Raw genomic sequence first — 26810 nt, 5'->3', positions numbered from 1 at the left:
CAGATGAATCACTTGAACCTGGGAGGCAGAAGCTGCACTGAACCAAGATCAGGTGACTGTACTCCAGCCTGGGCGACAGAGCAAGACTCTGTCTCCCAAGAGAAAGAGAGAGAGAGAGAGAGAGAAACAGAAAGAGGGTTAGGGGACAGGGAGAGAAATAACTGCAAATGTGGCAAAACAGTAACAACTGGTAAATCTAGGTGAAGGGTACAAGGGTACTGATCGTGCTACTCTTTCTACCTTTCAAAGTAAAAAGTCTGGGGAGAAAAATGCAAATTCACAATGTTGCAGTTTGGACTTCTAGTTTGAAAACTATCCAGAAGTGAGTTCTACAACCACGGATGCAGGTAAAGCGATGCTTAGGGTTGTACAAACTTAAGCATATGTATTGCCAAGAAAAACAAAGACGAGTTTAATTCAACTCGAGAAATGATGAAAACCACTGAGAGCCCAACAAGGTTGAAGGAAGAAAGAAGAAAAATAAGATAGGAGCAGAAAGAAAACAACAAACAAAAATAACAGCTGAACAATAAAATCAAAAAGCTGGTTCTTTTAAAGGATTAATAAGAGATCTCTAGAAAGACTGATTTAAAAGGAAAAAGAGTAAAGGCACCCACACTGTTTAAAAATGTGAAGGAAAGGATAACTACAGATACGCCAGAGTTTTTTTTTTTTTTAAGTGACCAGTCAACAGTATAGTTTTTAAGTTCTAAGAGAATTATGTCAATCAAATTGAAAGTGAATAAAATACATATTATCCAAATAGACTCAAGAAGAGATAGAAAACCTGGATAAACCTTTAACCTATAAAATGCTTTAAAAAGGGAAGTTCAAAGTCTTCCTCCCACCCTTGAAAGACATCTACCCAGATAATACCTATCTAATATATAAACTTGTAGAGAATAGGAAGAGGAAAAGCTACTCGATCTATGTTACATCAAATATAACCTTGATACCAAATTTAGAGAAGGACCCTATGATAAAATAAAATCAGACATCAAAATTTATAATCCATTTCACCAATATAAAATATGGAAAAGAATGGGCTGTGGGCTGCATCACTGTTAATTCGCCCTGATATTAAGCCAGGGACAAACACTCTCCGGGTGATAACCTTAAAACCAGTTATTAATAGACTTTACACTAAAATGAAAAAGGTAAAAAATAAAAACAAACTTTCCTAGTAAGATGGACACAGGACAAAATAAAAAGATTAAAGGACCTCAGGACATTGAACTAAATAATTCTCTGTTTGTGGCCTGCCATACTATCTGGAAAAGAATATAAGTTTCCTGCCATGATTTGCTCTTCAAAAAATACACATCTGCCATCTGATATTTAATGATCTCTTAAGTTGACTAAAATATCATGCCTTGAACATTCAAAGGGGACCTCCAGTTAAACATGGCAGATCAAACACCTCTGCTCTACCTGAAACTCCTCTAAAGTATCAGTAAAAGGGGCAGGGAGATTAAATCTTAAGAACTAAGAAGACAGAAGAAACAACATTGTGAAGCTAGAAAACGTTTCTCTACCAACAGTGAAAGGGGGCCAGAAGCAAACAGCTTCAAACTGAACAACATCAGAAAGGCTCAGGACTGGGGACCCCCAATGTTGGTCTAAAAGAGCAGACAGAGTGCAGTGGAAACAGAAAAATGGGTTTAAGATGCCACATTGAAAACTGGAGAATTAGGTGAAGTGTGCACCACACTCCCCATGGTTCTTAACTTGAGGCTAAGATACCAGCAGCTAAGTTTGCATCCTTGAGACAGGGGCAGCTGATGGCTCTTTAGAGCAATAAGCAGACATTCAAGAACCATCCAGAGACAAATAACAAAAACTCACACACAAAGATAGAGGAAAAAGTATGAAAGGGAAAAATACAATATTCTTAGTGAGAAAATAGAAGGTATTACATAAAACATAAAAGAACAGGATACTATTTTAAAAAGTTCTGAGACCAAAATGGAGCTGTAAGATGTGAAGTCTAACATTTGAATGAGTTCTGGAAAGTGAGAACAAAGAAGAAAGGGGAGAAAAATCAAAGAACATTAAAAATATTTTTCCAAAACAGAGGGGAAAAAGCCCAGCAAGTATGCAGAACAAAAGATAAAAGGGACCCATATGAAGGCACGTCATTGTGAAATTTCAGAAGACTGGAAATGAGAAAATCCTAAAAGCTTCCAGAGGAAAAACATAAAAACAACAAAACCATCACATAAGATGAAACCAGAATGGCTTCAGTGGTAATACTGGAACAATCTCTTCAAAATCAAGGAAATTATGAATTATAACCGAGAATTCTATACTCTAGCAAGTACACTAATTGACAGGACAAAGTAAAAATGCTTTCAGATATGCAGGCCTCAAAAAAACATGAATTTCTCATGATCCCTTTAAAGAAAGCTATGAGAGAATGCATGAAACATCCCCTTTGAGGGTTAAGACCCCAGAGAGAATTTCTCTAAGAAATTAGAATTCCCACTAATTGATCTTTAGCATGTTGTTAAATCAACAGAGCAGATGTCACTTTAAGAAATACAAAATGCAGAGGTAAAATTCTACACATGTAGCTAGACAATTGGTAAAAACTCATTAACGAGGCACAGGCATTTAAAACTTGGGGAATTGCACTATGAAGTTCCATTCAGATCAGCCTTTAAACTTTTGCATTAGGAAAATGTTTGGTTTCATTAAAGTCTGTCTGGTTTTCTAAGGCATGCACACACATTCCCACTCGCATATACCAGGATAAACCTGGGTGATTCACAGGATCAGCTACACGTACATAACAGCACAGTACCCTACCAGCTAAGTGCTGTTATGCTACTGAATGAAAAAATTCACACCCCGTTTAATTTTAGAGTTCATTGCTGATTTCACCTGTAAAGGGTCACATTAACAAGAAAATCTATCACATGTGGGAAGTGCTCTACACGCAAAACTTCCTACTTATTGTTTTATAAGTCGAAATATCTTCTTTTGCTTACTTTTCACTAATTGACCTTGTTTTAGTCATTTTAGAGTGATTAAGAAAAATTAAGTGTGAGAATAAGGTTCTCTATTTTCACCCAGAGCCATCCCTCCTGATACCAACATCTTTCAGCTGCTGATTTTTTGTCTCTAGCTCCTGTCACAACAAAATCACAAGTCTCTTATTCACTGACAGAGTTACAATCAACTACAAGTCCTCTAAATGCCCCTGAAAATCAACACTATTTTGTTTGTGTATTGGTTTTCAAATTATGCTCTAAAAAAGAGTTTCCACCATATCTAGCAGGCCCAACCCCAAAAACCTTGATTGAAATTAAGGTTTTAATGTTTGAACAATAAAATTTGTGAAAAACCAGTTTAAAATCATGATTTTAGTAAAACATGTCAATGTCTAAAATAATTTACATTATAAGAAAATGTTAAAAACTCGGGATAGGCCTCTTCTAAAGCACTGAACTCTGGTTTTTCTGAATCCATTTCTTTGTACGTCACGTGCACAAACACACATTCATTATTTGACCGCACTGAATCCAAAGCATTGCTTCTTTTCACAAGAGCCTTGCATCAGTCTAACCCTTCCTCTCGGCAAAGTAAGATCTCGTACGAAAATCAAAGTTAACATACAATTTAAGCTATGCTGCCTAAAACAGGAGTGTTACAGATGAGGCATTAGCTTAGACCCAGCCGAGCAGTTACTCCTGGAATAGGCAAGGCAAAGGGTGATGAGTAATTTCACCCAATGCAAGAACCCTAACCACTTTCTGCATCCTGTATTCACGCTTTAAGGAACCCAAACTGTTATTTCCTACTCTCACCAATGACAGCCCTGGCTGCTTGGGTTCTGGAGTACACAGTACTTATTACCACCTCCCCCTCACCCTGTTAACCCCATGCCAGAAAGAAAAGCATACGCACCTTAAAATCTGTATTATTGATATATTCAAATACCAAAGCTGGTGTCTTTGACTGTAAAAGAGAATAGTAATGCTTTTTAAGTATCCAAACAATTATCAATATAATCTGCTTCTGCCAAAATGGCCCATCCCCAAATCCCACTTAGGTAACAAAGGGATTCACTTATCGGGGACAGCCTGTCAAGAAAAGTATTCTCTTGAAATTTTATGATGTCTGGAATTTGTTTCAAAATAACTGGGGATAGTGGGAGGTAGGAAGTGGTGGGAGTATAGATGAAACAAGGTTGGCCACGGCTGATTAACTGCTAAAGTTGGGTCATGTGTGAAGGAAGGTTCATTATATTATTCATTTACTTTTGAAAATGATTGAAAATTTCTTAAAAGTTTTAAAAGGAATGTATTCTGTGAATAACCTACCAAGGGCCTTAACCAATCTTCAATGGTTATGTGAGGATTTACACCCTGCATTGTTCCAGTTTGCCAACTATATACAAAAAAAAAAAAAGTGACACATTTTCATCTTAGTTTAGCAAGCCAGAATTGTACTTGACAGAATTATCATAGGTTTTGGGAGTGTATCATAGGTCTTTTGGGGGTCCCAAAGGAAAATATAACCATCTGTGACATTATCAATAAACTACGCTATACTATTACTGCCTTGACTAGAGACCATTAAAAATTGTCTCATCTTATCAAGCAGGCCTGTTCCTAAAAACTCATATATAATCAATATTTTTAAAGCACTATAATCTTTAATCCAATGAGTACAAAAATGTTCAATATTATCTTGTGTAAATCTACATTTTCAAATATCAGATTTCCTTAAGTAAAGTAAAATCATGCTAATTGGCAGTAATAAGCTTTCAAAATTGGGAGAAAGCAGAGACTTACGGGACTACGGGGGAAAAAAAATCATCTAGAATCTTTTGCTCAAGGACCATGTAAAAGTTACCTAGGAAACAGGCCACAGGGCAGCATGCATCTCTGTTTGAGGACAACTCAGAGTCCAAACAGCAGCCCCAGGAGCAGCCATGATTAAGTAATTCTTCACCAGCCTGAAGCTATAAGGGTTTCGTCAACATTACCACCTCTCTGTACAGGCTGTGAAGTAAGCCTGATCTTCTAACACACAAGAGGTCCCTGTTGATTTTTGTCAACTTCAATTTACTTGTCTTATGTATCATGTAAAACATACACACACTTAAACAAATTACAAAAATAAGATGTATCACTAAGTTTCGTTAAAAAAAAAAGCAAAAAAAAAAAAAAAAAATGCTCCTGGTGTACCACATACTGACTCACGTTTTTAAAATTATTCTGAAATTCCTATTTTTACATGGTGCTCACTTTTCAATGGGTACTCATTTTTAATGCAGTCCATTTTCAAACATGAGGCAGTCTAGAACTAGTCATTATAAAATCAAACTGTGCTAAAAGGACAGGATATATCTTAAAGGCCAAACTAGTTACAATCTGGCATACAACCATCCCTTCCCTTCTCAGTCTTTTCATGGTCCAGAAGGAAAAACTCGCCTTATGCTTCAGTTCAAGATTACTGTGTAATCTTGAGTAAACTTTTTAACTTCTGCAAAGTACAGTTTTCTCATCTGTACAATGTGAACAATAAATGTTACCTACCCCAATGGACTGTTGTGAGGACTGAGTGACATGACACAGTTGGGCACTTGGAATGTGCCTGGCATATAGTAAGCACTCAATGCATGTTAGCTACTACATTATTATGAGGATGTCTTTAGCAGCCAGAAGCAAAAACCTATTTCTTTAAGTAACAAAACTATCATGGGAGGAGAACAGGGAAATATCTGAGGTAGAGCAGGTGGAGAACAGCAATGGGACAGGAGGGGGTATAAAAATGGGGAGGTGAGGTGTCTCTAATCTTAGCTAATCAAAAACACCTAAGGTTGTTACTCCCTAGGGAAAGAAAACAAAATTAAACAGAACATCTACAATGACTAAACTTTAAGCATTAACAAAAATATTTCAGTTTATCTACATATGTGACGTGAGCCCTAAGGGCAAATGCTGAATTAAGGGAAAGAGCAAGACTTCTTCAAGGAGTCGGTAGAGTGGGGACCTGCTCAGGCCTTTATACCAGGTGTCCACGTGGAGCTATTCATCATTTCCTGTGTAAACCCAGATTTTCAAATGTCATGCTTACTTAAGTGAGGTACAGTAATGAACTTTCAAAACTGGAGAGAGGCAGGGGCTTAAAGGAGATATTCAGCAAACATTTGTGGGCTGAATCAAAATAGTGAAGTACAAACCCAGAAGAGGGATTTTTCTCTGTACACTTTTGTTTTGTTTTGTTTTTTTGAGACAGAGTTTTGCTCTTGTTGCCCAGGCTGGAATGCAATGGTGCAATCTCGGCTCACTGCAACCTCTGCCTCCCGGGTTCAAGCAATTCTCCTGCCTCAGCCTCCCAAGCAGCTGGGACTACAGGTGCGCACCACCACACCCAGCTAATTTTTATAGTTTTAGTACAGACGGGGTTTCGCCATATTGACCAGGATGGTCTTGATCTCCTGACCTTGTGATCTGCCCACCTTGGCCTCCCAAAGTGCTGGGATTACAGGCGTGAGCCACCGCGCCCAGTTTTCTCTATACACTTTTAGGTTCCTTCGCAGTGGTGGTAGCTGTTTTATCACCGGGCCACCATGAATTTTTTCTGGTTTTCAAACAAGTCAGTAGTTAAGACAAACACCATCATCCCCACTATATCATTATTTGAGATTCTGTGTGTTAACCAACCCCTATATCCACACCCCAGTCTACTAGTATACTCCCCCAACCATTTGGCACCTACCACAGGATCCTTTACAGTGTCAATCAGCTTAATGATATTTGTTCCACCACGAAGGTTCTCCAGAATCTTAACCTCTCGTTTTATCTTCTTTTTCTTCACTGGCTTAAATACACAAGAGTAATCAGAAGTGAGACTCCTTCTGAAGTTAATAAATAAAACTTTAAAGCAATGTTAGCCAATCAGATGGACAGTACGCTATCTTGTACACTCTGTTGCATTGAAGAGCATGCCTAAATTCGAAGAGAAAAAACTGAAATAGAATGGGCTTGCCTGTAAGAACCTTTAACATTAAGTTAAATAATTTATAGACTCATACAGTTTATGTGTCAAGATCGTGAAGTAGTTACACTGAGGGCACTGAAAAATTTTGAATACCCAGATCACACTTTAAAAATAAAACTCCTGCTTACTAGATAACTGCCAAGTGGAAAATATAGCTCTGAACAGCTGTATATCATGCATTCACAAACGGAAAAACCGAAACAAAATGGTGAGACACCTGCTCTTCCAATGAGTTACATGTAATTTTGTCTTTCAGGAGTGAAAGACCAGTTCACTGATATCAAGTTACAAACTTGCTTCCCAGCTGCCGGCTCTCATTTCCTGTCACCACTCCCATTTCCTTAATATCTAGAACCTGAAATCAGCACAGAGCCAGTTAATGTTTCCCAACAGATCCCATTCCTAAAGAGAGAGATGTTCAATCAGGAAAGGAGAAATCAATCTGATACAACAGTGACTGTAAACTTCTATCTAACTTTTCAGTCTGCTGGAAAGATTAAACACTTTAAACATAATTATTGTCATTACACACATTATTTCTTGTCTTAAATGAGCTGAAGAGTTCGAAGAAGAATAGAAGCAGTTCTGAAAAAGTAAGTCTATCATAATCAAGTATGCTTTATAAGGCACTCAGAGTGGTGACCGGAAAATAGTAAGCACCCAATAAATGATAAGTATTATTATTTTCATATTTTTAGTAATTTATTATCTAATAATGTTATTTTTAATCTTCACAAAGTCTCTGCGTAGCAGAGTTGAGCTATCTGCCCAAGATCACACAGCTCATGGCAGAGTGGGGCAGGAATCAAAGCTGGGCAGTCTGACTGCATGCTATACTCTTGCCATAGTGCTTTTGTTTCTGTTAGCAAGTGTGGCTAACAGAGAAACGTAACTAAGGAAAAAGAGTATTTCATCACTGAAACACTGTTATAATAGCAGAGGCAAAGAGAGGTCAATGGATTTGCCAAGAAATAATAAAGCAAGACTTAAAAAGCCTGTGTGTGGGGGGGGTAAGGGGAGGGGAGGGGAAAAAGGTAACATACACACATGCCAGAGAAACCTTCATCTTTTGTTGGTCACTAAGATACAGCTTTGAACACACAACGAAACAGAGAGAGAGAGGACTATGAAACACAGAGCTCTTGCATCACCTATGACAGGGTGCTCAACTCAGAGACTGGACTCGCGCTGCGTCCTTGTGAACCAGCTGCCATGATGATATCCACTCTCTGCCCTCTATGCCAGGATTCCCAGGAGAGCAGATGTGGCTGCTGTGCATGCTCCCCGACTCCACTTAGAAACCTTACTCCTTAGTCCTTTTCCGTTAACGAGGGAGCTCGAAACTTTGGGGCAAAAAAGCACTGTACAATCCAATCAAAAAATAGCCAGGAAAGGACACACTACAAAATAACTGGCCTGTAAGATTTAAGTATGTATGTCAATGTCATGAAACAAACTGAGCAACTCTTGCAGATTTTTATTTTATATTTATTTTTTTTTTTGAGACAGAGTTTTGCTCTTGTTACCCAGGCTGGAGTGCAATGGCACGATCTCGGCTCACTGCAACCTCCGCCTCCCGGGTTCAGGCAATTCTCCTGCCTCAGCCTCCTGAGTCGCTGGGATTACAGGCACGCACCACCATGCCCAGCTAATTTTTTGTATTTCTAGTAGAGACGGGGTTTCACCATGTTGACCAGGATGGTCTCGATCTCTTGACCTCGTGATCCACCCGCCTCGGCCTCCCAAAGTGCTGGGATTACAGGCTTGAGCCACTGCGCCCGGCCTTCTTGCAGATTTTTAAAATGTGACAACTGAATGTAACACATGACTACAACTGCATATAATCATGTAATCTGGGATTTTCCTTTGTTATAAAGAACATTATAAGGATAACAGGCAAATGTGAATGAGAGTTGTAGATTAGCTAACAGCATTGCATCAACTGTTACCTTCTGATTTTTGAATGAGGCATTGTAGGGTTATGTAAGATACTTCTTATTTTTAAGAAATGCAGCTGGGCATGGTGGCTCACGCCTATAATCCCAGCACTTCGGGAGGCCGAGGCGGGTGGATCACGAGGTCAAGAGATCGAGACCATCCTGGTCAACAAGGTGAAACCCCGTCTCTACTAAAAATACAAAAATTAGCTGGGCATGATGGTGCGTGCCTGTAGTCCCAGCTACTCGGGAGGCTGAGGCAGGAGAATTGCTTGAACCCAGGAGGCGGAGGTTGCGGTGAGCCAAGATCACGCCACTGCACTCCAGTCTGGGCAACAACAGCGAACCTCCGTCTCAAAAAAAAACAAAAAACAAAAAAAAACAAAAAAAACCCCAAAAGAAATGCATACTCAAGTATTTATGGATGACTATGATTTACTCTCAAGCAATTCAGGAAAAAATATGTAACATAAATTTAATTATATAGATGTATATATGAGACAGAAAGAAAGATAAAGCAAATGTTAACATTTGAGGAATCTGGGTGAAACATATATGGGAATTCCTGCAACTTTTTTTTAAGTCTGAAATTATGTTAAGAAGTTAAAAGAAGAAGAAAAGGTGGTTTTTTTTTTGTTTTTGTTTTTGTTTTTGAGAGGGAGTCTCGCTCTGTGGCCTAGGCTGGAGTGCAGTGGCATGATCTCAGTTCACTGCAACCTCCGCCTCCCGGGTTCAAGCGATTCTCGTGCCTCAGCCTTCCAAGTAGCTGGGACTATGGGCACGTGCCACCACACCTAATATTTTTGTATTTTAGTAGAGATAGGGTTTCACCATGTTGGCCAGGCTGATCTTGAACTCCTAACCTCAGGTGATCTGCTTGCCTCTGCCTCCCAAGGTGCTGGGATTACAGGCATGAGACACCGTACTTATAAATTCAGCCAATATTACCAGTTTAGTCAATGCCTTTTAAGAAAATTCTAGAGTTGTCATCCAGTACTGGAAAGCAGCTATAGATCTGTGGGAGTGGTAACAGAGAGAAAAAACCCCACAGCCAGAGGCCTATATCTACCAAAAACCTCTTCTTCTCCTAACAGTCCTCCTAACTCCTCACAGGGGCAACCCATTGGTTGCCTTTATGATGCTGCTCCATGTAAAGTCTTGCATTGCTCTCTGGTTATTCAGCAACAGGTCAGGCCTGGACAACCCAGTTAAGATTAACCTATCGCTCAATACGTCTAAAGGCAACTGACATAGCAACTGAAGCACATTTTGCAGTACACCAGTTGTCTAACAACTTCCCAAACTAGAGACTGGGAATAGCAGGGCAACTCTGAAGGTGGCACAAAGAAGTCCCATGGCAACTAGAGTCCTCACATGCTGACAAAAGACCAAGTGATGATAAAAAAGGAAAGTGGCTGACCCACAGTCCAGGCCTCTTCCCTCCAAACCATCAAGAACTAGGCTACAGGTAGATCCCTTCAGCCTCAGTTTATTCCCCTGAACTGGAGAGACGCCCGAGAAGCGAAACCACCAATGGGCTCTGAGGAACTGAAAGTGATCCTTTTAATGTGAATCACAAATAAAAAGTCAGGATCTTTAAAGGAGGATCGTTGGCATCCTAAGGAAAATAAACTGAGTTTTACAGAAATAAGGATGCTTCGACTCTCCTGTCCAGAGCCTATAGCTCTGTACAGCTGTCTGTGTAACCATCAGTTACACAAAATAGAGAACACACATACATTTCCACAACAATCTCACAATTTCACTTTGCATCCTAGAAAAAGCTTCCATCTGTGTTTCACATATTCCCATTCACAGAATATGTTTAAAAGATTCAAAGTTTAGCTATTCTCCAAACCAAAAAAAAAAAAAAAATTTTTAACTCAAAGTCTAATAGACAAAGTGGTAAAAATGAACTGACAAATTCAAGCCAGGCAGAAATATATCAACAGCTCCTGACTCTCAATTTGGGTTACAAACATTTACTCTACTACCAAGCCAACAACTGCTCCACTAGGATATTAATTTCATCACCTGCAATGAACAATTACAATGAACAATGGTTGCCAGGAATGAGGAAGGACAGAGTAAAACAAAGTTCAGCCTGGATGATGGCATGTATTTGACTACGCCGGTGGCATCCCTAAAACCCACTGCATCTGAGCTAACTAAAAACATTATCTGAGCAACATTATTTCATCACAGAAAACTTTTCCTCTAATCTTTCAAGTCTCATCATCTCAATTACACAATCAACTCCTTGAGGATAATTATTTATTCTCAGGATATTAAAAAAAAATTATTTAAAAAGGCAAGGCATAAAATCAAAATGATAATCAGATACCACCTCATACAAGTCAGGATGGCTGCTATCAAAAAAACCAGAAAATAAGTGTTGGCGAGGATGTGGAGAAATAGCCACACATGCACATTGTAGACAGAATGTAAAATGGTATAGCCACTATGGAAAGTTCCTCAAAACATTAAAAATTGAATTACCTATGATCCAGCAATTCCACTTCTGGGTCTATACCCAAAAAAAGTGAAGCAGAGCCTTCAAGAGGTATTTGTACACTCACATTCAAAGCAGCATTATTTACAATAACTAAAACATGGAAGTAGCCCATCCACTGATAGATAAACGGCTAAACAAAATGTTGTATATACATACAATGAAAAATTATGTAGCCTTAAAATGGAAGGAAATTCTGACACATGCAACGCTGATAAACCTGGAGGACAATATGCCATCATGCTGTATGAAATAATCCAGTCACAAAAGGATAAATACTGTATAATTCCACTTATATGAGGTACCTGGAGTAGTCAAATTCATACAAACAGTAAAATAGTTGTTACCAGGAAATGGGGGGGAGGGAGAAATGGGTAGTTACGGTTTAATGGATACAGTCTCCATTTCACAAGATGAAAAAGGGTTATGGAGACGGATGGTTGTGACGGCTGCACAACATTACCCACTGAACTGTACACTTAAGAATGGTTAAGATGGTCAATTTTGTTACTTTTTTTTTTTTCTTTTCTTTTTTTTTTTTCAGACAAGTTTTGCTTTTGTTGCCCAGGCTGGAGTACAATGGTGCAATCTCGGCTCACTGAAACCTCCACTTCCTGAGTTCAAGCAATTCTCCTGCCTCAGCCTCCCGAGTAGTGGGGATTACGGGCGCCTGACACCATGCCTGGCTAATTTTTTGTATTTTTTGTAGAGATGGAGTTTCACCATATTGGCCAGACTGGTCTTGAACTCCTACCTCAGGTGATCCGCCCGCCTCAGCTTCCCAAAGTGCTGGGATTACAGGCGTGAGCCACTGCACCCAGCCTATGTTATGTGTTTTAACACCAATTTTTTTTTGTTTAAGGCAAGGCATAGAGCAGACCCTTTGAATCACATCAAGAGAACGTTGCAACCCTTTCTACTATTGGTTCTATCTTTAAAATCATTTGCACAGCCCAACTGTAATATTGCCATTACTACTATACTTTACTGATTTCTCAGGCCAGGCACTGTTTTAAGTACATTTAATCCTCTTAGAAGAGCACTATCAACAGTTTTACTTGAGGAAGGACACCAAGGCACAGAGAACTTAAGCAACTGTTCAATGTCATAGAGTGTCTGCAGTTGGAATTAACACCTGAATCCAGGCAGACCGCTTCCCAGGCCTGAGAAAAGCATTTTGTAGATTTTTAAAAACATGATCATCTATCTCTCTACCCATCAATATACAGTTTACCTGACTTTGCTAACAACCCTGTGACTTAGGCAGGAAATGTATGCTTATTTCATAGATGAGAAAACAGTCAAGTGGGTATCAATCAAGAAGCTAGTTCTGGAACTCAAGCCTTCTGCTCTCATTTATAGCACTTCATACACTACACCACCCTGATTATAAGACAGCAGATCCTGAAATTAAACTCTAGAAACTATCTGGAGCCCTGCTTTATACACAAAAATGGGTACACTATCTCAAGACATTCTTTTCACATGTGGTTTGCTCTTAAATAAACTCATATATTAAAGGGATAAAACTGTTAATCCCCAAATCTGGCAAGTGATCATGCTGAGACTGGAGGGGCTCTATGGGTTAAAAAAAAAAAAAAAAAAAAGCATAAAAACACTACTTATTGAGGCTTCAAACCAAGACAGTAAAGTAGCATTTCATTTAAGTATTAAACTTGCTGCTGTGGATACAAATCACAGAGAACCCTCCCTGGGCCCCTACAGCCCTCTAGGACTCTTGGATTCCACTCTTCAACCAGCAACCTACCAAAGTCAAACACTTCCTTTGAGAAAAATAACTAAAAATCATTAGAAACAAATTATCTTCATTTGACTCCTGGTGGGTGTCCCTCAATTCTTTCAGTACAGGTCAGTACATCACAAAGTCAAACATCCAGAAAATGTCCTAATTATGCTCCTCACATCTACCAAGACTTCAGGACAGGTACACAGGATCCTACGCCGAGTGCTTCCACCCCCTGACTACATGATGCTGAGCAGACACATCCTTTCTCTGGGTCTTGGTTGATTTGTAAAAAGGGCCTAGATTCTAATGGTTTCTAAACACCACATTCTGTGATTCTGTGTGACACAGGTTTTCTTCTTTTTTTTTTTTTTTTTTTTTTTTTGAGACGGAGTTTCGCTCTTGTTACCCAGGCTGGAGTGCAATGGCGCGATCTCGGCTCACCGCAACCTCCGCCTCCTGGGTTCAGGCAATTCTCCTGCCTCAGCCTCCTGAGTAGCTGGGATTACAGGCACGTGCCACCATGCCCAGCTAATTTTTTGTAGTTTTAGTAGAGACGGGGTTTCGCCATGTTGACCAGGATGGTCTCGATCTCTTGACCTCGTGATCCACCCGCCTTGGCCTCCCAAAGTGCTGGGATTACAGGCTTGAGCCACCGTGCCCGGCCTTAACTACACTCTTAATCCATGACTCCCCTCCCACAATGTTAGAAACAGCCTTGTTCACATACAATTTTTAACATTATTTTTAATGTTAGCAATACTTTAGCAATACTGTTTTCACTACTTTTATGCCATGAGACATTAGTGAAAACTAGAATTTACAAAAAATTTAGATAAATACCACTAATGTATTGCTTCAGGAAGATGTCTTCATATAGATTCCTAAATGGAGGGTAAAAAACCTACCACAGGAGAAGTTAGAAATAAAGGAGAAAGCACCATTTTGATGTAACATAAAGATCACCAGCTCATGATGAAGCTGCCAACCAGGATGTATAACCAACGCTCATCCTTTTAACACTAGCTACTGACAACACAAAACTTAGAAAGTATCTGCAAATATGCTAAACATGCTTAAAAAGCAAAATTTAATACCACCATCCTTTGTTTAAAGCTCAAGAATTAATATCTGCGGGAAAATGGATAGTCAAGCTATTTATAAAATAACTACTACTAAGAGGAAGACTTATATGGGAATTTCCAAGTCATTTTAGCACTGATTCAAAATGCTACATATTTGTTTTTTAAAAATAGTGTTGCTCTTAACTTTCAATAGCAGTTTAATCTGAAAGCTTCCCAAGGACCCCAAGAAATGCTGAAATCTACACATACAGGCAGTGTTCATAAGATGCTAAAAGTTGTCAAAAGCGGCCACTTTTACTTCTGTATACCTTTTTCCAAGAGATGTTACAAAGGAAATGAAGAATTGATTTTTCAAAATTAAAAGATGAAACTTTCAGCACTAATGTAGCTTTCTGCCCTGCCATATAAACCCTTATCATTTTCCTCCTCTTCCTCAAAACAATCTGTCAAAAAAAGATACAACCTCTCTATTGATTGGAAAGTTTTAAGATTTTAGCCACCGAATATTACTCGAGGATGCACAGTAAAATTTTCCTCACCAGTTTCTAAATTCCTAAAACAACTTAGTAGCTCAATTTATTTTGATCAATAAAATACCTGGAAATCTACTAATGCAAATTAAATGATATAAAATTCCTCTGTAGTAACTCATCATCCACCCATTCTTACATATTGGAAAGAAGTGGTATGAAATGCTACTGACTAAAAAAGACAGCTTGTCTTCAAGAAAGATACCCTCTATCTTGGTCACTATGTGCATAATACAATCCTGCGGCTAAAATATGGCAGGCTTATACAAAAAGGAAGCCTGTTCTAGATTCTTCCAAGTTATGAGCAGCTGGTACTCTGTTAAGGACCTAATTTCCTATGACCAAGCACCACAATAGTAGCTATTAGTCATAACTTCAACTTATTTGAATAAAGAAGCACAACTTTGGCTAAAGACCCTGTTCTTTTTAAAACCACAATAATGCCATTAGTGATGTATTACCCCATCTTTCAGACAGGAACAAAATCTGGATAGAAATGCCACCAGGCTTTGAAAAAACACAACGAAGTGAGTATAGTTTTCACTAGTGGTTTAGACTGCACTGTGAAAAGAAACAATGTCAAAAGAGACAAGAAACAAGAAACATTTTATTAACTAGAGTATCAAAGGGGCCTCCCAAGTCTAATTCCAGGACACGGGTACTTGCTTTTGGGCTCAGCTTTAGAATCCTACAATCCAATGCTCAATGAGCAGTAAGAGATATGAAGAAATAGGAAATGGGAGTTCTGGCTAATGGTCAATCAACATAATGATGTTAGATAAGTTCCTCTGTGCCTTGGTCTCCCATCTGTAAAAATAACCTGCAGCAGCTTCCATACTGGGTTCCCCAACATATGCTAAGAATCTTTAAGAGTAAGGGATAAAGCTAGACCCTATGAAGCTCTTTGGATGACGACGCAGCAAGGTGATGTTCTCCTAAATGAACACGCTGGTATTTATACATACACCTGAATGCCGTTCCTTTCAAAAAAAAAAAAAAAAGAAAAAGAAAAAAAGCACCGCAGAAAAGTGTACACTTATTCTAAAAATGCTGCCATAGCACAAAAGTTTAGACATTTTTCTGGAATTGCTTTAGAGTCAGCAATTCATTCTTCCGAATATACAGCAGTAGAATGTGGATATTCCTAATTTCAATGTATGCCTTGCTTCTTAGATTTGAAGCAGTTTATTAATAACTTATGGTTATGTACATAAAGCTAATGTATGGCTTTTATAGGTAATTTCCCTGTGACTTAAAAAAAACAACCACCACCACCTTGTGACTTCGTAAGTGCAATTCATATTTAGGGAAGAGAAGAGTCACACTCAGTATCTTCAACATCAATTCCTCACAGATTCTGATCCCTAGTGTGTCTGAGAACACAAATAACTGTCTATTCCTCTTTCCTGCAATTCTGCTCCTTCATCACTAGGCTAGTATATATTGAGTGATGGAGCTGATCATTTTTCTGAAAGGTGATTACCAGAAAGCTAACCCTGACCCCTCACATTAAACACAGGTTACCTACACAGCTGCCCTACTACACAGAAACAGCTTTTCAATACCACATTCTCAGTCCACAGAACCTCTGCAAAAGGGCCACACTGGAAATCACATGTATACAAAAGTGCTTCCATTACTCTTCCATCTTCTCAGTCTCTCATTGAATGACACGTACCCACATGAAATGATCTGGCAATAATGAGGACCCATCACAGATTCTACGAATTACTTTTTACCGTACCCTATAAAACATTATTAAAGCTACACAATTAATCATTTACCCGAAGGAAAATTTGGCCAACCCTTCATGCTCATTAAAATCATCTTCATCAAAGAGATAACAAAAGCATAGCATTATCAAACTGAGATCGCTAAACCATATGTTAAGATAGTTTTGTTCCAGTGATTACTTCAGTAATTCTAAGTGAATTCTTCATATTTTTACTAGCTGATAAGCAACAATGGCTCTCTGGCTTCCCAATAAGCTTCTCAGCACTACTAGTGCACTGTATCCACGCCACCTGAAACTTTACTGCCAAAGAAGAAAAAAAAAGTGATTATCCACTAAGGAATTTCCTTCCACTTGGGCTTGAAATACATTTCTGAAGTCACTCCAATTTTGTCCAACTTTCTTTCTGGAATAAGGTAGATCAAGTACAAAGAGTAACAAACACAGTGCTCAAGGAGACCTGAAATTGAGAATGGCTTTTTTGTCTTTTGAATACCTATTTATTTTCTAACAAATGGAGCCCTTTTGGAATTTTTGCTTTAGGCACCTATAATTTACATTTTAGAACAAACACCTTCCTGAACTTAGAGTTGAGCTTAGATTTGTGACCAGTCAGCACATTTCCTTGAAAGTTCACAGGAAAATGGGGTGGAAAAAGAAGTAATGAAGGGACATCAGATAAGTAAAATTTGAGTGTGGGTTGGGCGCAGTGGCTCATGCCTGTAATCCCAGCAACTTTGGGAGGCCTGCAAGGAGTCGTTCTGGAAGACTGCTTGAGCTAAGGAGTTTAAGACCAGCCTGGGCAACATGACCAGACCCTGTCTCTACAAAAAAAATTTTTTGAATAGATGGGTATAGTGGCATCCACCTGTAGTCCCAGCTACTTGGGAGGCTGAGTTGGGAGGATCACCTGAGCCCAGGAGTTGAAGGCTGCAGTGAACTATAATCTGCACTCCAGCCTGGGTGACAGAGTGAGACTCTGACTCGAAATAAATAAATAATTAAATTCAAGCTTGCACTGCCCATTCTAGAATATGACTGGGGTAGCTTACATCCTTTTGCCCTGTGGGGGGACAAAGGTTACATTTTACTCATAGGACACTCACCTTGAGGATTTTTACAACCACTCTCTCATTGTTGGTGATGTTAATGGCCTCAAATACTTCACTATATTTTCCCCGACCAAGTTTTCGAACCAGTTGGTAATCATCTTGATTACTGTAAAAGGTAAGAGACACACATAAATGCCAGGACTAGGGGTTAGCCAAGCCTATGCCCACTACACACGTCATCCAGCCGCTTCCGCCAGGCAAACACTTGGAAGTGTCTATACATCACGTCACAACTCATTCCCTAAATGAAAGCCACGACGTAATCTTGGCTCCCTTTGCTCTGCAGAGCTCCTAACCTAATTGGTCTCTCCTAACTTGGGAAGATGGGGTAGGAAGGCAACGCTCTGAGCCAGTCCAGAGGGGCGAACAAAGCACCCGTCCTGAAGGCCTAGAGGGTGCCCCCTCTGCCCCGTGGCTCCACAGCACCTGCTTCCCGTTTCACACCCTGAAGGTAGACAGTCCCTGTTTTAAAAACGTGGACGTCTTTAAGAAATTTCCTCCCACCACCTCATCTCAGAAAACCGAAAAGGCAGCGAATTTTAATAGCTCCAGAGGACAGCTGTTGACTTCCCACCCTAGTGGAAACCCAAAAGTGTGAGGAAGGGCTGCTCCCTCACTTCCACCCAGCGCCGATCCGTGCACCCCACACTTCTCCCCGAGTAAAAAAGCATTCCGTGGGGGAAAGGGGTGCGCAAAGCGGGGAGAAAGAGACGAAACGGGGGTAAAGGGGAGGGAAGAGGAAGACGAGGACATGTGCGAGAGCGGGACCTCTGTCTCCGGCGGGGCCGCGGAGGGATCGGCGGGAGACACCACCCGGGCCGAGTGCGGGTCGCGGGGGGCGGCCGGGCGGGGGCAGGGGTCGGCGGGCCCGGCGGGGGGCGGCGGCGGCGGCTTTACCCCCAGCTCGGGACGTGAGACTCGTAGTCCCAGTACTCGCGGCTCCTCAGGCTGTTCACCTCGGCGTAGACCCGGGCCCTGCTGCCCGCGGCCGGGCCGGGCATGGCGGGCGGGACCGGGGGGCGGCGCGGGGCGCAGAGGGTGGCGGCGGCGGCGCGGCGGGGGGCGCGGGGCGGCGGGCGGAGGAGGCGGCTGGCCGCCGGGCTCTGGAAGAGGAGGAGGAGGAGCGCGGCAGCGGGCGGCCGCGCCAGGCCGGGCCCGCGGGGGCGGGCGGGCTGGGGGCGCGGGGGGCGCCGGCCGAGCCGGCCCGGCCCTGGAGCGGCCGGCGGAGCGGCGGGGCGGGCGGCGCTCGCGCTCCGCGGCGGTCTCCGCTCGGCTCGCGGCCCCCAGGAGGCGGCGGCGGCGGCACCGGCAGCGGCAGCCACCGGCCGGGAAAGGGGCAGCGGCGGCAGCAGCGGAGAAGAAGGAGGAGAGGAGGAGGAGGCGGAGGAAACCCGGAAAAGGGGCCGCGCTCACTGGGAGCGGCCGCCGCCCGGCCTGGGGCCGCCCAGGCTCACAGCGCCCCCTGCAGCGCGGGGGGACCCGCCGGGCGGTGCCGACCCCGCCCCGGCCCCGCCCCGGCACGCCCCGCCCCCTCCCCCGCGCCCTCCACCACCTTGGCCCTCCCGCCGCCCCAGGCCGGGCTGCCCAATTCGCCTTATCCTCGGGCTGGCCTGACCTCACGCCGCAGGAGCCCCCCTTCCACTGGCCGTTGCCCTAGAACCCTCTCCTTCGAGTCCCGACCCTTTCAAGATTGTCCGTGGAGACCCTGCCCCCAGCTCTGCACTTACCCAGCTTTTGCCCCAACACCTCCCATACCCTCCTCTCACCCAAACTGTCAAGTCCCTCTCTAGGGCCTCGTTCAAACCTCAGAACCTCCCCCACCTCAATACTTCCCTTCCCCCGAGACGAGACGTACCCCTCCTTCCCCCTCTGGACCCTTCCCTGTTCCTACAGACTCCTCCGTCCCCAAGACTTCCCACCCCCTTCACTCAGAGTCCTCAGGAAACCCTTCTACATTTCCCCCAAATGCCCCGCCAGAGCCTTCCCTGAGGTCCCTCTGAATACCCACTTTGGTCAGTTGGTTAAGCTGGAGTCGGCCAGGTTGTGCCACTGCAAAGTTACAATTTTCTCCTTTGTGATTAGTAAGTCATTTGTGGGGAGAGACTTTGAGAGTCTGTAAATCTGTTTTTGCTGAGGAGGAGGGAAAGCAGGAGAATGTAAATCCTACCTGAAGGGACAGACTGAGGTTGGGGATGCACACCTGGGGCGGGTGGCCAGCTGAGCTGGCCTGGCTTCCAGTGTTGCCTGCAGTCCTGAACATCCTCTCCTTTGACCTTCTAGGCCCTTATTCTGACTTCCTTTCTCATCCAGCCTCCTTTCGCGACAGAACCTCTGCACCCAGTCCAGGTTGCTCTGATTCCAATCCCTTTTCACATTCTGTTTTCTGGGTGAAACCCTGCGCCTTCCTCCTTGACGAATCTAAGAGCACAAACTGTGGAGTCAGATCCATCCAGTACTGCTACTTACAAGCTGTGTGACCTTGGGCCAATTATTCAACCTCTCTGTTTCAGATTCTACAGCATAAAATCAGTAATAGCACCCACTTCACAGGGCTGCAAGGAGAACTAAACAAGGTAAACCACGTGAAACACTTCGGATGATGTTCAATGTTAAGATACTGTGTGTTGAATATTATCATTACCAGACACAGGGCCTTGCTCCTATCACTCTTCCCTCCTTGAGACCACCACACATCCATCTTTCAGTTCCTTCCATGCTCCAAGCTTGACTAGGAGCCACCCCCAACCCCTCCACCCCACCTTCCCAAGGGTGACTCCTTTTTCCTATTCAAGTTTCACCTTTTTCTTTATTAGTAGTATTTTTTAGAGATAGGGTCTCGCAAAATTGCCCAGGCTGGAGTGCAATGGCTAGTCACGATCCTACTATTGATCAGCATGGGAGTTTTGACCTGCTGTTTGCCACCTGGCAACCTGGTGGTCCCCCAGCCCCAGCAGGTCACCATAGTTGATGCCAAACTTAGCGAGGACACCTGATTGGCATAGCACACCTCAGCCTCCCGAGGACTTGGGACTACTGGCATGCCCCCAGCTCAAGTCTCACCTTAAAGATCGCTTTCTCTAGAATTGATACTTCTCTATCTTAGCACCCTATCCACATCCTTCATAAAATTGCATATCTTGTCATTATTTGTTTCCTGGTTTATTGTCTGTCCTCTCCCCTGTAAAAACAGTGCAAGATCAAGGACAGATTGTGAATGCTCACCACTGGCTCTCCCAGCATTTGCCACAGTCAGAGACCTTCAGTGAAGACAGTTTTACCCCACAGATGACTTAGGGATTACTAGAAGGAAACTGGAGGTCACCACCTTACCAATGGATCCGATTTCTCATCAGTGGGGAACCAACTGATCCTCTGATGTGATGCACTGGGAAGGGACACTTCCCCAATGTGGCACTCCCGCCAAGACTTTTAACCTGAATCTAAATAAGGACACCATCAGACAAATCCAAGCTGGGCGACATTCTGCCAAACAGCTAGCCTGGGTTCTTCAAAAATGTCAGTGTCACAGGAGAAACAAACCCAAACAAAACCCTGGATGAGTGTTCTTGATTACTAAACACTGAGAAACATAACTAAATGAAGAGTATGATTCTGAATTAGAGTCTGGATTAAAAAAAAAAAAAAAGGAAAGGAGGGAGGGAGAAAGAATACAGCTCATATTAGGTTGGTGCAAAAGTTACTGAAATTCAATTGAAAGTAATGGTGATGTTGTCAAAATCTGCCTTTAAAACTCTGGGGAAAAAAAGAAAGAAAGAAAGTAATGGAGAAAACCGCTATTATTTTGGCACCAACCTAACAGAAGTGTACTCCAGGGGAAATTTGAATATAGGATGTATATTACAGGTTGTTAATGCATCTTACAGAATGTTACATTGTATCAATGTTAAATTTTAAGTGTGATCATTGTATTTAGCTATGCAGGAGAATCCCTTAATTTTAGGATTTATGTATCTTGTCTGTAGAGATGAAGTATCGACATCTGCAGCTTAGTCTCAAATGACTCTCCAGAAAAAGCATGGGTTTCTGAGAGCATAAGCATGCATAGATCGGGAGTGGGGAGGAATTAGGGGCAAATTTTGATAATTAGTGAATGTAGTTGAAGAGTACATGAGCTTGCAACTTCTTGTTAGAATTGGAAAACTTTCCAAATAAAAAGCAGAAAAAAAAAACATTAATGGAAAAAGTGGACTTTGGAATTTAATTTCCAAACCTGCAAACTTCTCTAAATCTCTTTCACACTAGAAGACATAAATATTCTCAAGCTCTTAATGCAGCTTTAGGATTTGTTTCTGACAAGTCCCTTTGAACTAGTCCAGACCAGAGAGTCTTAATTCCAAGTCCTTGGATGAATTTCCTGAGTTCTGGGAACCCCTGACACAATGTGCAGAATGTGTGTGTGTGTGTATGTGTGTGTGTTTTCATTATTTCCTTAGCATACATCAGATTCTCAAAGGAGGCCATGACCCAAAAATGATTCCAAACCACTGGTGTAACTATTATGTCCAACCTCTGCTGGGGCCCCATTCCTCAGCTCCACCCTCGCCCACTTCTGACCCCACCCACCTTCCGTACATCTTCCTCTCATCCTCACCACGTAGCCCACACCCATCTCATGTAACCTGCTCCCATACCTGCGGGATGCTGAGGATTCACCCACACACCTCTCTGGTGCAACACACTCCTGCATTTGGCTGACGCTATACTAACTCAGCCCTGAAACCTGCAGTCTGTCACCCACAGCCAAATGGAATATTTTTGTGGTTTGTTGGGAGGTTGGATGGGCACCCCATGGAATTGGCAGAGACCCCTGCCTCAGATTTCTGCCCATGAAACTGACTTAGCTTGAGTTAAGGTGGGGGTTGGAAGTGGTACTCATGCAACCCTCACTGACGGAGTCTCACTTGGATATAAAGACAGGAAGGCTGGTGGCTCTGCAGGGGGAGGTGACAGGCAGGGAGGGTCTGCAAATTAAAAGTGACTTCCCCTCATTACTCTGTGTGTACAGTTTGAGGGTGGGTATAATTCAGTGTTGCAACAAAAGGGAATGAAAGAAGGTATCTTGAACCAAATAAGCCAACACTTTCATACCACCTCCTATGCTCCCAAATTCTATCCAAACACCAAAAATCCAAAAAACAAAAGCACATTTACAAATCCCTCTGAAGGCCACCTTCTATCTTCACGAACCTACTTTCAAAGCATTTGAGAAGTTTATAGGCTTTTGTCTTGTATTGATGCTTCTCAAGAACCTTGCCTAAAAAAATAATGAAAATTATGATCAGATAATTATTAATCATGATGGCAATTTGTGTGTTTATCAAACAAATGATTCTACATCATTGAATCCTGCCAAAATGGTACATGGCTAAAAACCATTGAATTTAGACTTTAAATGGATGGATTTCATTTTTCTTTTCTTTTTTTCTTTTTGAGATGGAGTCTCACCCTGTTGCCCTGGCTGGAGTGCAATGGGCCAATCTCTGCCCACTGGAACATCTGCCTCCCAGGTTCAAGCGATTCTCCTGCCTCAGCCTCCTGAGTAGCTGGGATTACAGGTGCCCGCCACCACGCCCAGCTTATTTTTATATTTGTAGTAGAGATGGGGTTTCATCATATTGGCCAGACTGGTCTCGAACTGCTGACCTTATGATCTGCCTGCCTCGGTGTCCCAAAGTGCTGGGATTACAGGTGTGAGCCACTGCGCCAGATCTAAATGGATGGATTTATGTTATGTGAATTTTATCCCAACATACCTGTTGTTAGAAATCTATGAGGTTGGAGCTTTTCTAAGGGTCCCCTTTGTGCAAAGGAGGAAACCAAGACTCTAATGACAATAATAAACTGAGGCAGAGCCTGGATTTGAACTCTGATCTTCCTGACCACCAAGTCACTTTCCTTAACCCTTTCTGATTCAGTATGGCCCACAAAGGACCACAGATGTTCCTCATGACAGTCATTATCTTTAATCATGAAAACATAAAATGATTGGGACCAGCTAAATAAATTGTGGTACGTTCTCTGTAGTGAAATATTAAGCATTACTAAAAAGTTTGTGGTACATTTGACCACAAATGGGGTACCAGCTAAATAAATTGTGGTATATTCCCTGTAGTGAAATATTAGGCATTACTAAAAAGTGTGATTATGAGGAATTTTTAGCAATGAAAAAATTTTATGATACAAGACTTTTAAATAGGAGGGCTGGGCTTGGTGGTTCTTGCCTGTAATCCCAGCACTTTGGGAGGTCAAGGTGGAAGTATCTCTTGAGGCCAGGAGTTTGAAACGAGCCTGGACAACATTGAGAGATCCCATCTCTACAAGAAAATTTTTAAAATTAGGTGGACATGGTGGAGCATGGCTATATAATCACAGCTACTCAGGAGGCTGAAACAGGTGGATTGTTTGAGCCCAGGAGTTCGAGGTTGCAATGAGCTGTGGTCAGGTCATTGCACTCCAGCCTATACGACAGAACAAGCCCCTGTCTCCAGAAATAAATAAATAAATAAATAAATAAATAAATAAATTTTAAAAAAGTTGTACAAGTAATTGTGGTAAGCAGAATATTGCCCTTCCCCCACCTCAAAGATATACACTTATGGCTCGTGGCTCATGTCTGTAATCCCAGCACTTTGGGAGGCTAAGGCGGGTGGATCATCCAAGGTCAAGAGTTCAAGACTAGCCTGGCCAACATGGTGAAACCCTGTCTCTACTAAAAATACAAAACTTAGCCAGGCATGGTGTCAGGCGCCTGTAATCCCGGCTACTCGGGAGGCTGAGGCAGGAGAATCGCTTGAACCCAGGATGCAGAGGTTGCAGTGAGCCGAGATTGTGCCACTGCACTCCAGCCTGGGTGACAGAGTGAGACTCCATTTCAAAAAATATGTTTATACACTTACTCCTCCCCAGAATCTGTAAATATGTTACCTTACATGGAAGAAGAACTTTGCAGATGTGCTTATTGTTTTTATTTTTATTTTTTTAGAGACTGGTTTTCTCCACGTTGGTCAGGCTGGCCTCGAGCTCCCAGCCTCAAGGTGATCCACCTGCCTTGGCCTCCCAAAGTGCTGGGATTACAGGCGTGAGCCACCGTGCCCGGCAGATGTACTTAAATGAAGACTTTGAGCTGGGAAATATCATGGAGCATCTAGGTTGATTTAGGACACTCACGAGGGCTCCTATAAAGTGAAAGCGAGAGGTGGGATGTCAGAGAAGTAGATGTATTGATGACACAGTGGTCAGAATGATGTGATTGCTGGCTTTGAAGATGGAAGGGGGTGGTGCCAAGAAATGTAGACCACCTCTAGAAGCTGAAAAAGGCAAGAAAACGGTTCCTTCCCTAGACGAGCAACGTAGCCCTGCCAACACTTTGACTGTAGTCCAACGAGACCCATTTAGAATAAATTTGTGTTGCTTAAAGCCACTAAGTTTGTAATTTGTTACAGCAGCAATGGGAAACTCCTGCAGTAGCACGTGGTTAATAACAAAGACTCTCTCCTTTGATGAAAACTTTCCTCAGGCTCCTAAGTCCTTTTTAATAAGCTTGACCTTGGACTTCTCTGTCCTTGTTGAATCTACTTTGAGCAAGAATGCTGCTAATCAGTTGAGCAAAAACTCACTACCTTTGCTATCTGGCTACCCTGCATATCCTATCACCCTGGCCTGCCTTTGGCAATAACTCTATCAAGTTAATTTAGCCAGAAACCCCTTGTCCCTGATGTGTCCTCCTAGTAACTTTTGGTCCGCTGACGCCTGCTCTGTTCCTTAGTTATAAATACCCACATGTTCTTGTTGAAGTAGCACTTGAGTCTGGTCTCTGTCACTCACTGCAAAACCCCACTGCAGTGGTCCCTAACCCTGTTGCCATGACCCTCATATGGATAAAGTCCGCCATACCATCTTTAACAAAAGTGCTGCGAATAATTTTTAAATATTAATCTTTTTCAATAAATGCAAGAGTCAGGCAGGTAAAAAGTGAAACTTGTCCTTCTTTGCCTTCCACATTTCCACAGTTCAGTATGTATCCTTGTAGGCCTTTTTTGCTTTTATAGATGGGGTTTCACCATGGTAGCCAGGCTGGTCTCGAACTCCTGACCTCAGGTGATCCACCCGCCTCCGCCTCCCAAAGTGCTGGGATTACAGGCGTGAGCCACTGCATCTGGCCTCTTTAGGCCTTTTTCTATACAATAAGAACAGATGATACTTTTGTTCTGCTTTTCTTTGTTTCAAAGTAGGGCACCAAAGTGTATTCCTGTAGATTTTGTTTGTTTGTTTTTTGTTTTTTTGATTTTTGTTTTTGAGGCAGTGTCTTCTTCTGTTGCCCAGGCTGGAGTGCAGTGGTGCGATCTCAGCTCGCTGCAACCTCTGCCTCCTGGGTTCAAGTGAGTCTCCTGCCTCAGCCTCCCAAGTAGCTGAGACTACAGGCACTTGCCACCACGCCCGACTAATTTTTGTATTTTTAGTAGAGACAGGGTTTCACCATGTTGGCTAGGCTGGTCTTGAACTCCTGACCTCAGGTGATCTGCCTGTCTCAGCCTCCCAAAGTGCTGGGATTAGAGGCATGAGCCAGTGCACCCAGCCTATACCTACATTTAGGAGGTAAATTTTCAGGTATGTAACAAATGCATAAAAAAAAAAAAAAAAAAAAAAAAAAAAAAAAAAAAAAAAAAACTGGAAGGAAATGCATTAAATGCTTTGGGGTCTTGGAAGCATAGATTTTACTTTCATAATCGGGGGGGAAAGAAAACCAAGGTTTTCAGACTGTTGACAGTCCTCACCCTCTCCTCAAGAACTTGTGAGTTAATGGGGGCTTTACACCAGCTAGGAAAGGATAGAGCGTAGGGAAGTAGGGTCTTGAGTTCTCTCTGTAATCCAAGGAGTTCACGAGGAATTGCTAAGAGAAAAACTTTAGACAAATTAAATTTAGCAGACTTTAATTGAGGAAAGAATGATTCTGGAACCAGAGACCCCTCAGAACCAGAATAGGTATGGAGAACTCTGGCTTGACACGTGGTCAGGCAACATTTGTGGACAGAAAACACATGAGGTACACAGGCAGTTGGGTTGGTTACAGCTCAGCGCTAGCCTTATTTGAATGTGGTCTGATCAGTGGGGCTCCTGTGATTG

The 26810-nt window shown here is 42.3% G+C and overlaps 1 protein-coding gene across 2 annotated transcripts in view; it reads right to left on the bottom strand.

Moving 5' to 3' along the window:
* Positions 1–19031, bottom strand: part of CSNK2A2 (casein kinase 2 alpha 2) — a 44633-nt gene extending 25602 nt beyond the window's left edge. The window contains exons 1-4 of one of the 2 annotated variants that reach the window (XM_017502585.2): positions 18564–19031; positions 17661–17772; positions 6733–6834; positions 3910–3960 (exon numbers count right to left, since the gene is read on the bottom strand). In XM_017502585.2, coding sequence (XP_017358074.1) covers positions 3910–3960; positions 6733–6834; positions 17661–17772; positions 18564–18667 — 369 coding nt within the window. In that variant the 5' untranslated portion in view covers positions 18668–19031. The remainder of the gene's footprint in view (positions 1–3909; positions 3961–6732; positions 6835–17660; positions 17773–18563) is intronic. The other variant, XM_037729279.1, reaches the window with a different exon arrangement.
* Between the last annotated feature and the right edge of the window lie 7779 nt (positions 19032–26810).

Source organism: Cebus imitator, unplaced genomic scaffold (assembly GCF_001604975.1).
Source record: "Cebus imitator isolate Cc_AM_T3 unplaced genomic scaffold, Cebus_imitator-1.0 Scaffold297, whole genome shotgun sequence".
NCBI lineage: Eukaryota > Metazoa > Chordata > Mammalia > Primates > Cebidae > Cebus > Cebus imitator.
Note: the sequence above shows the minus strand (reverse complement) of the source record. Positions and strands in the feature narration are given on the sequence as shown.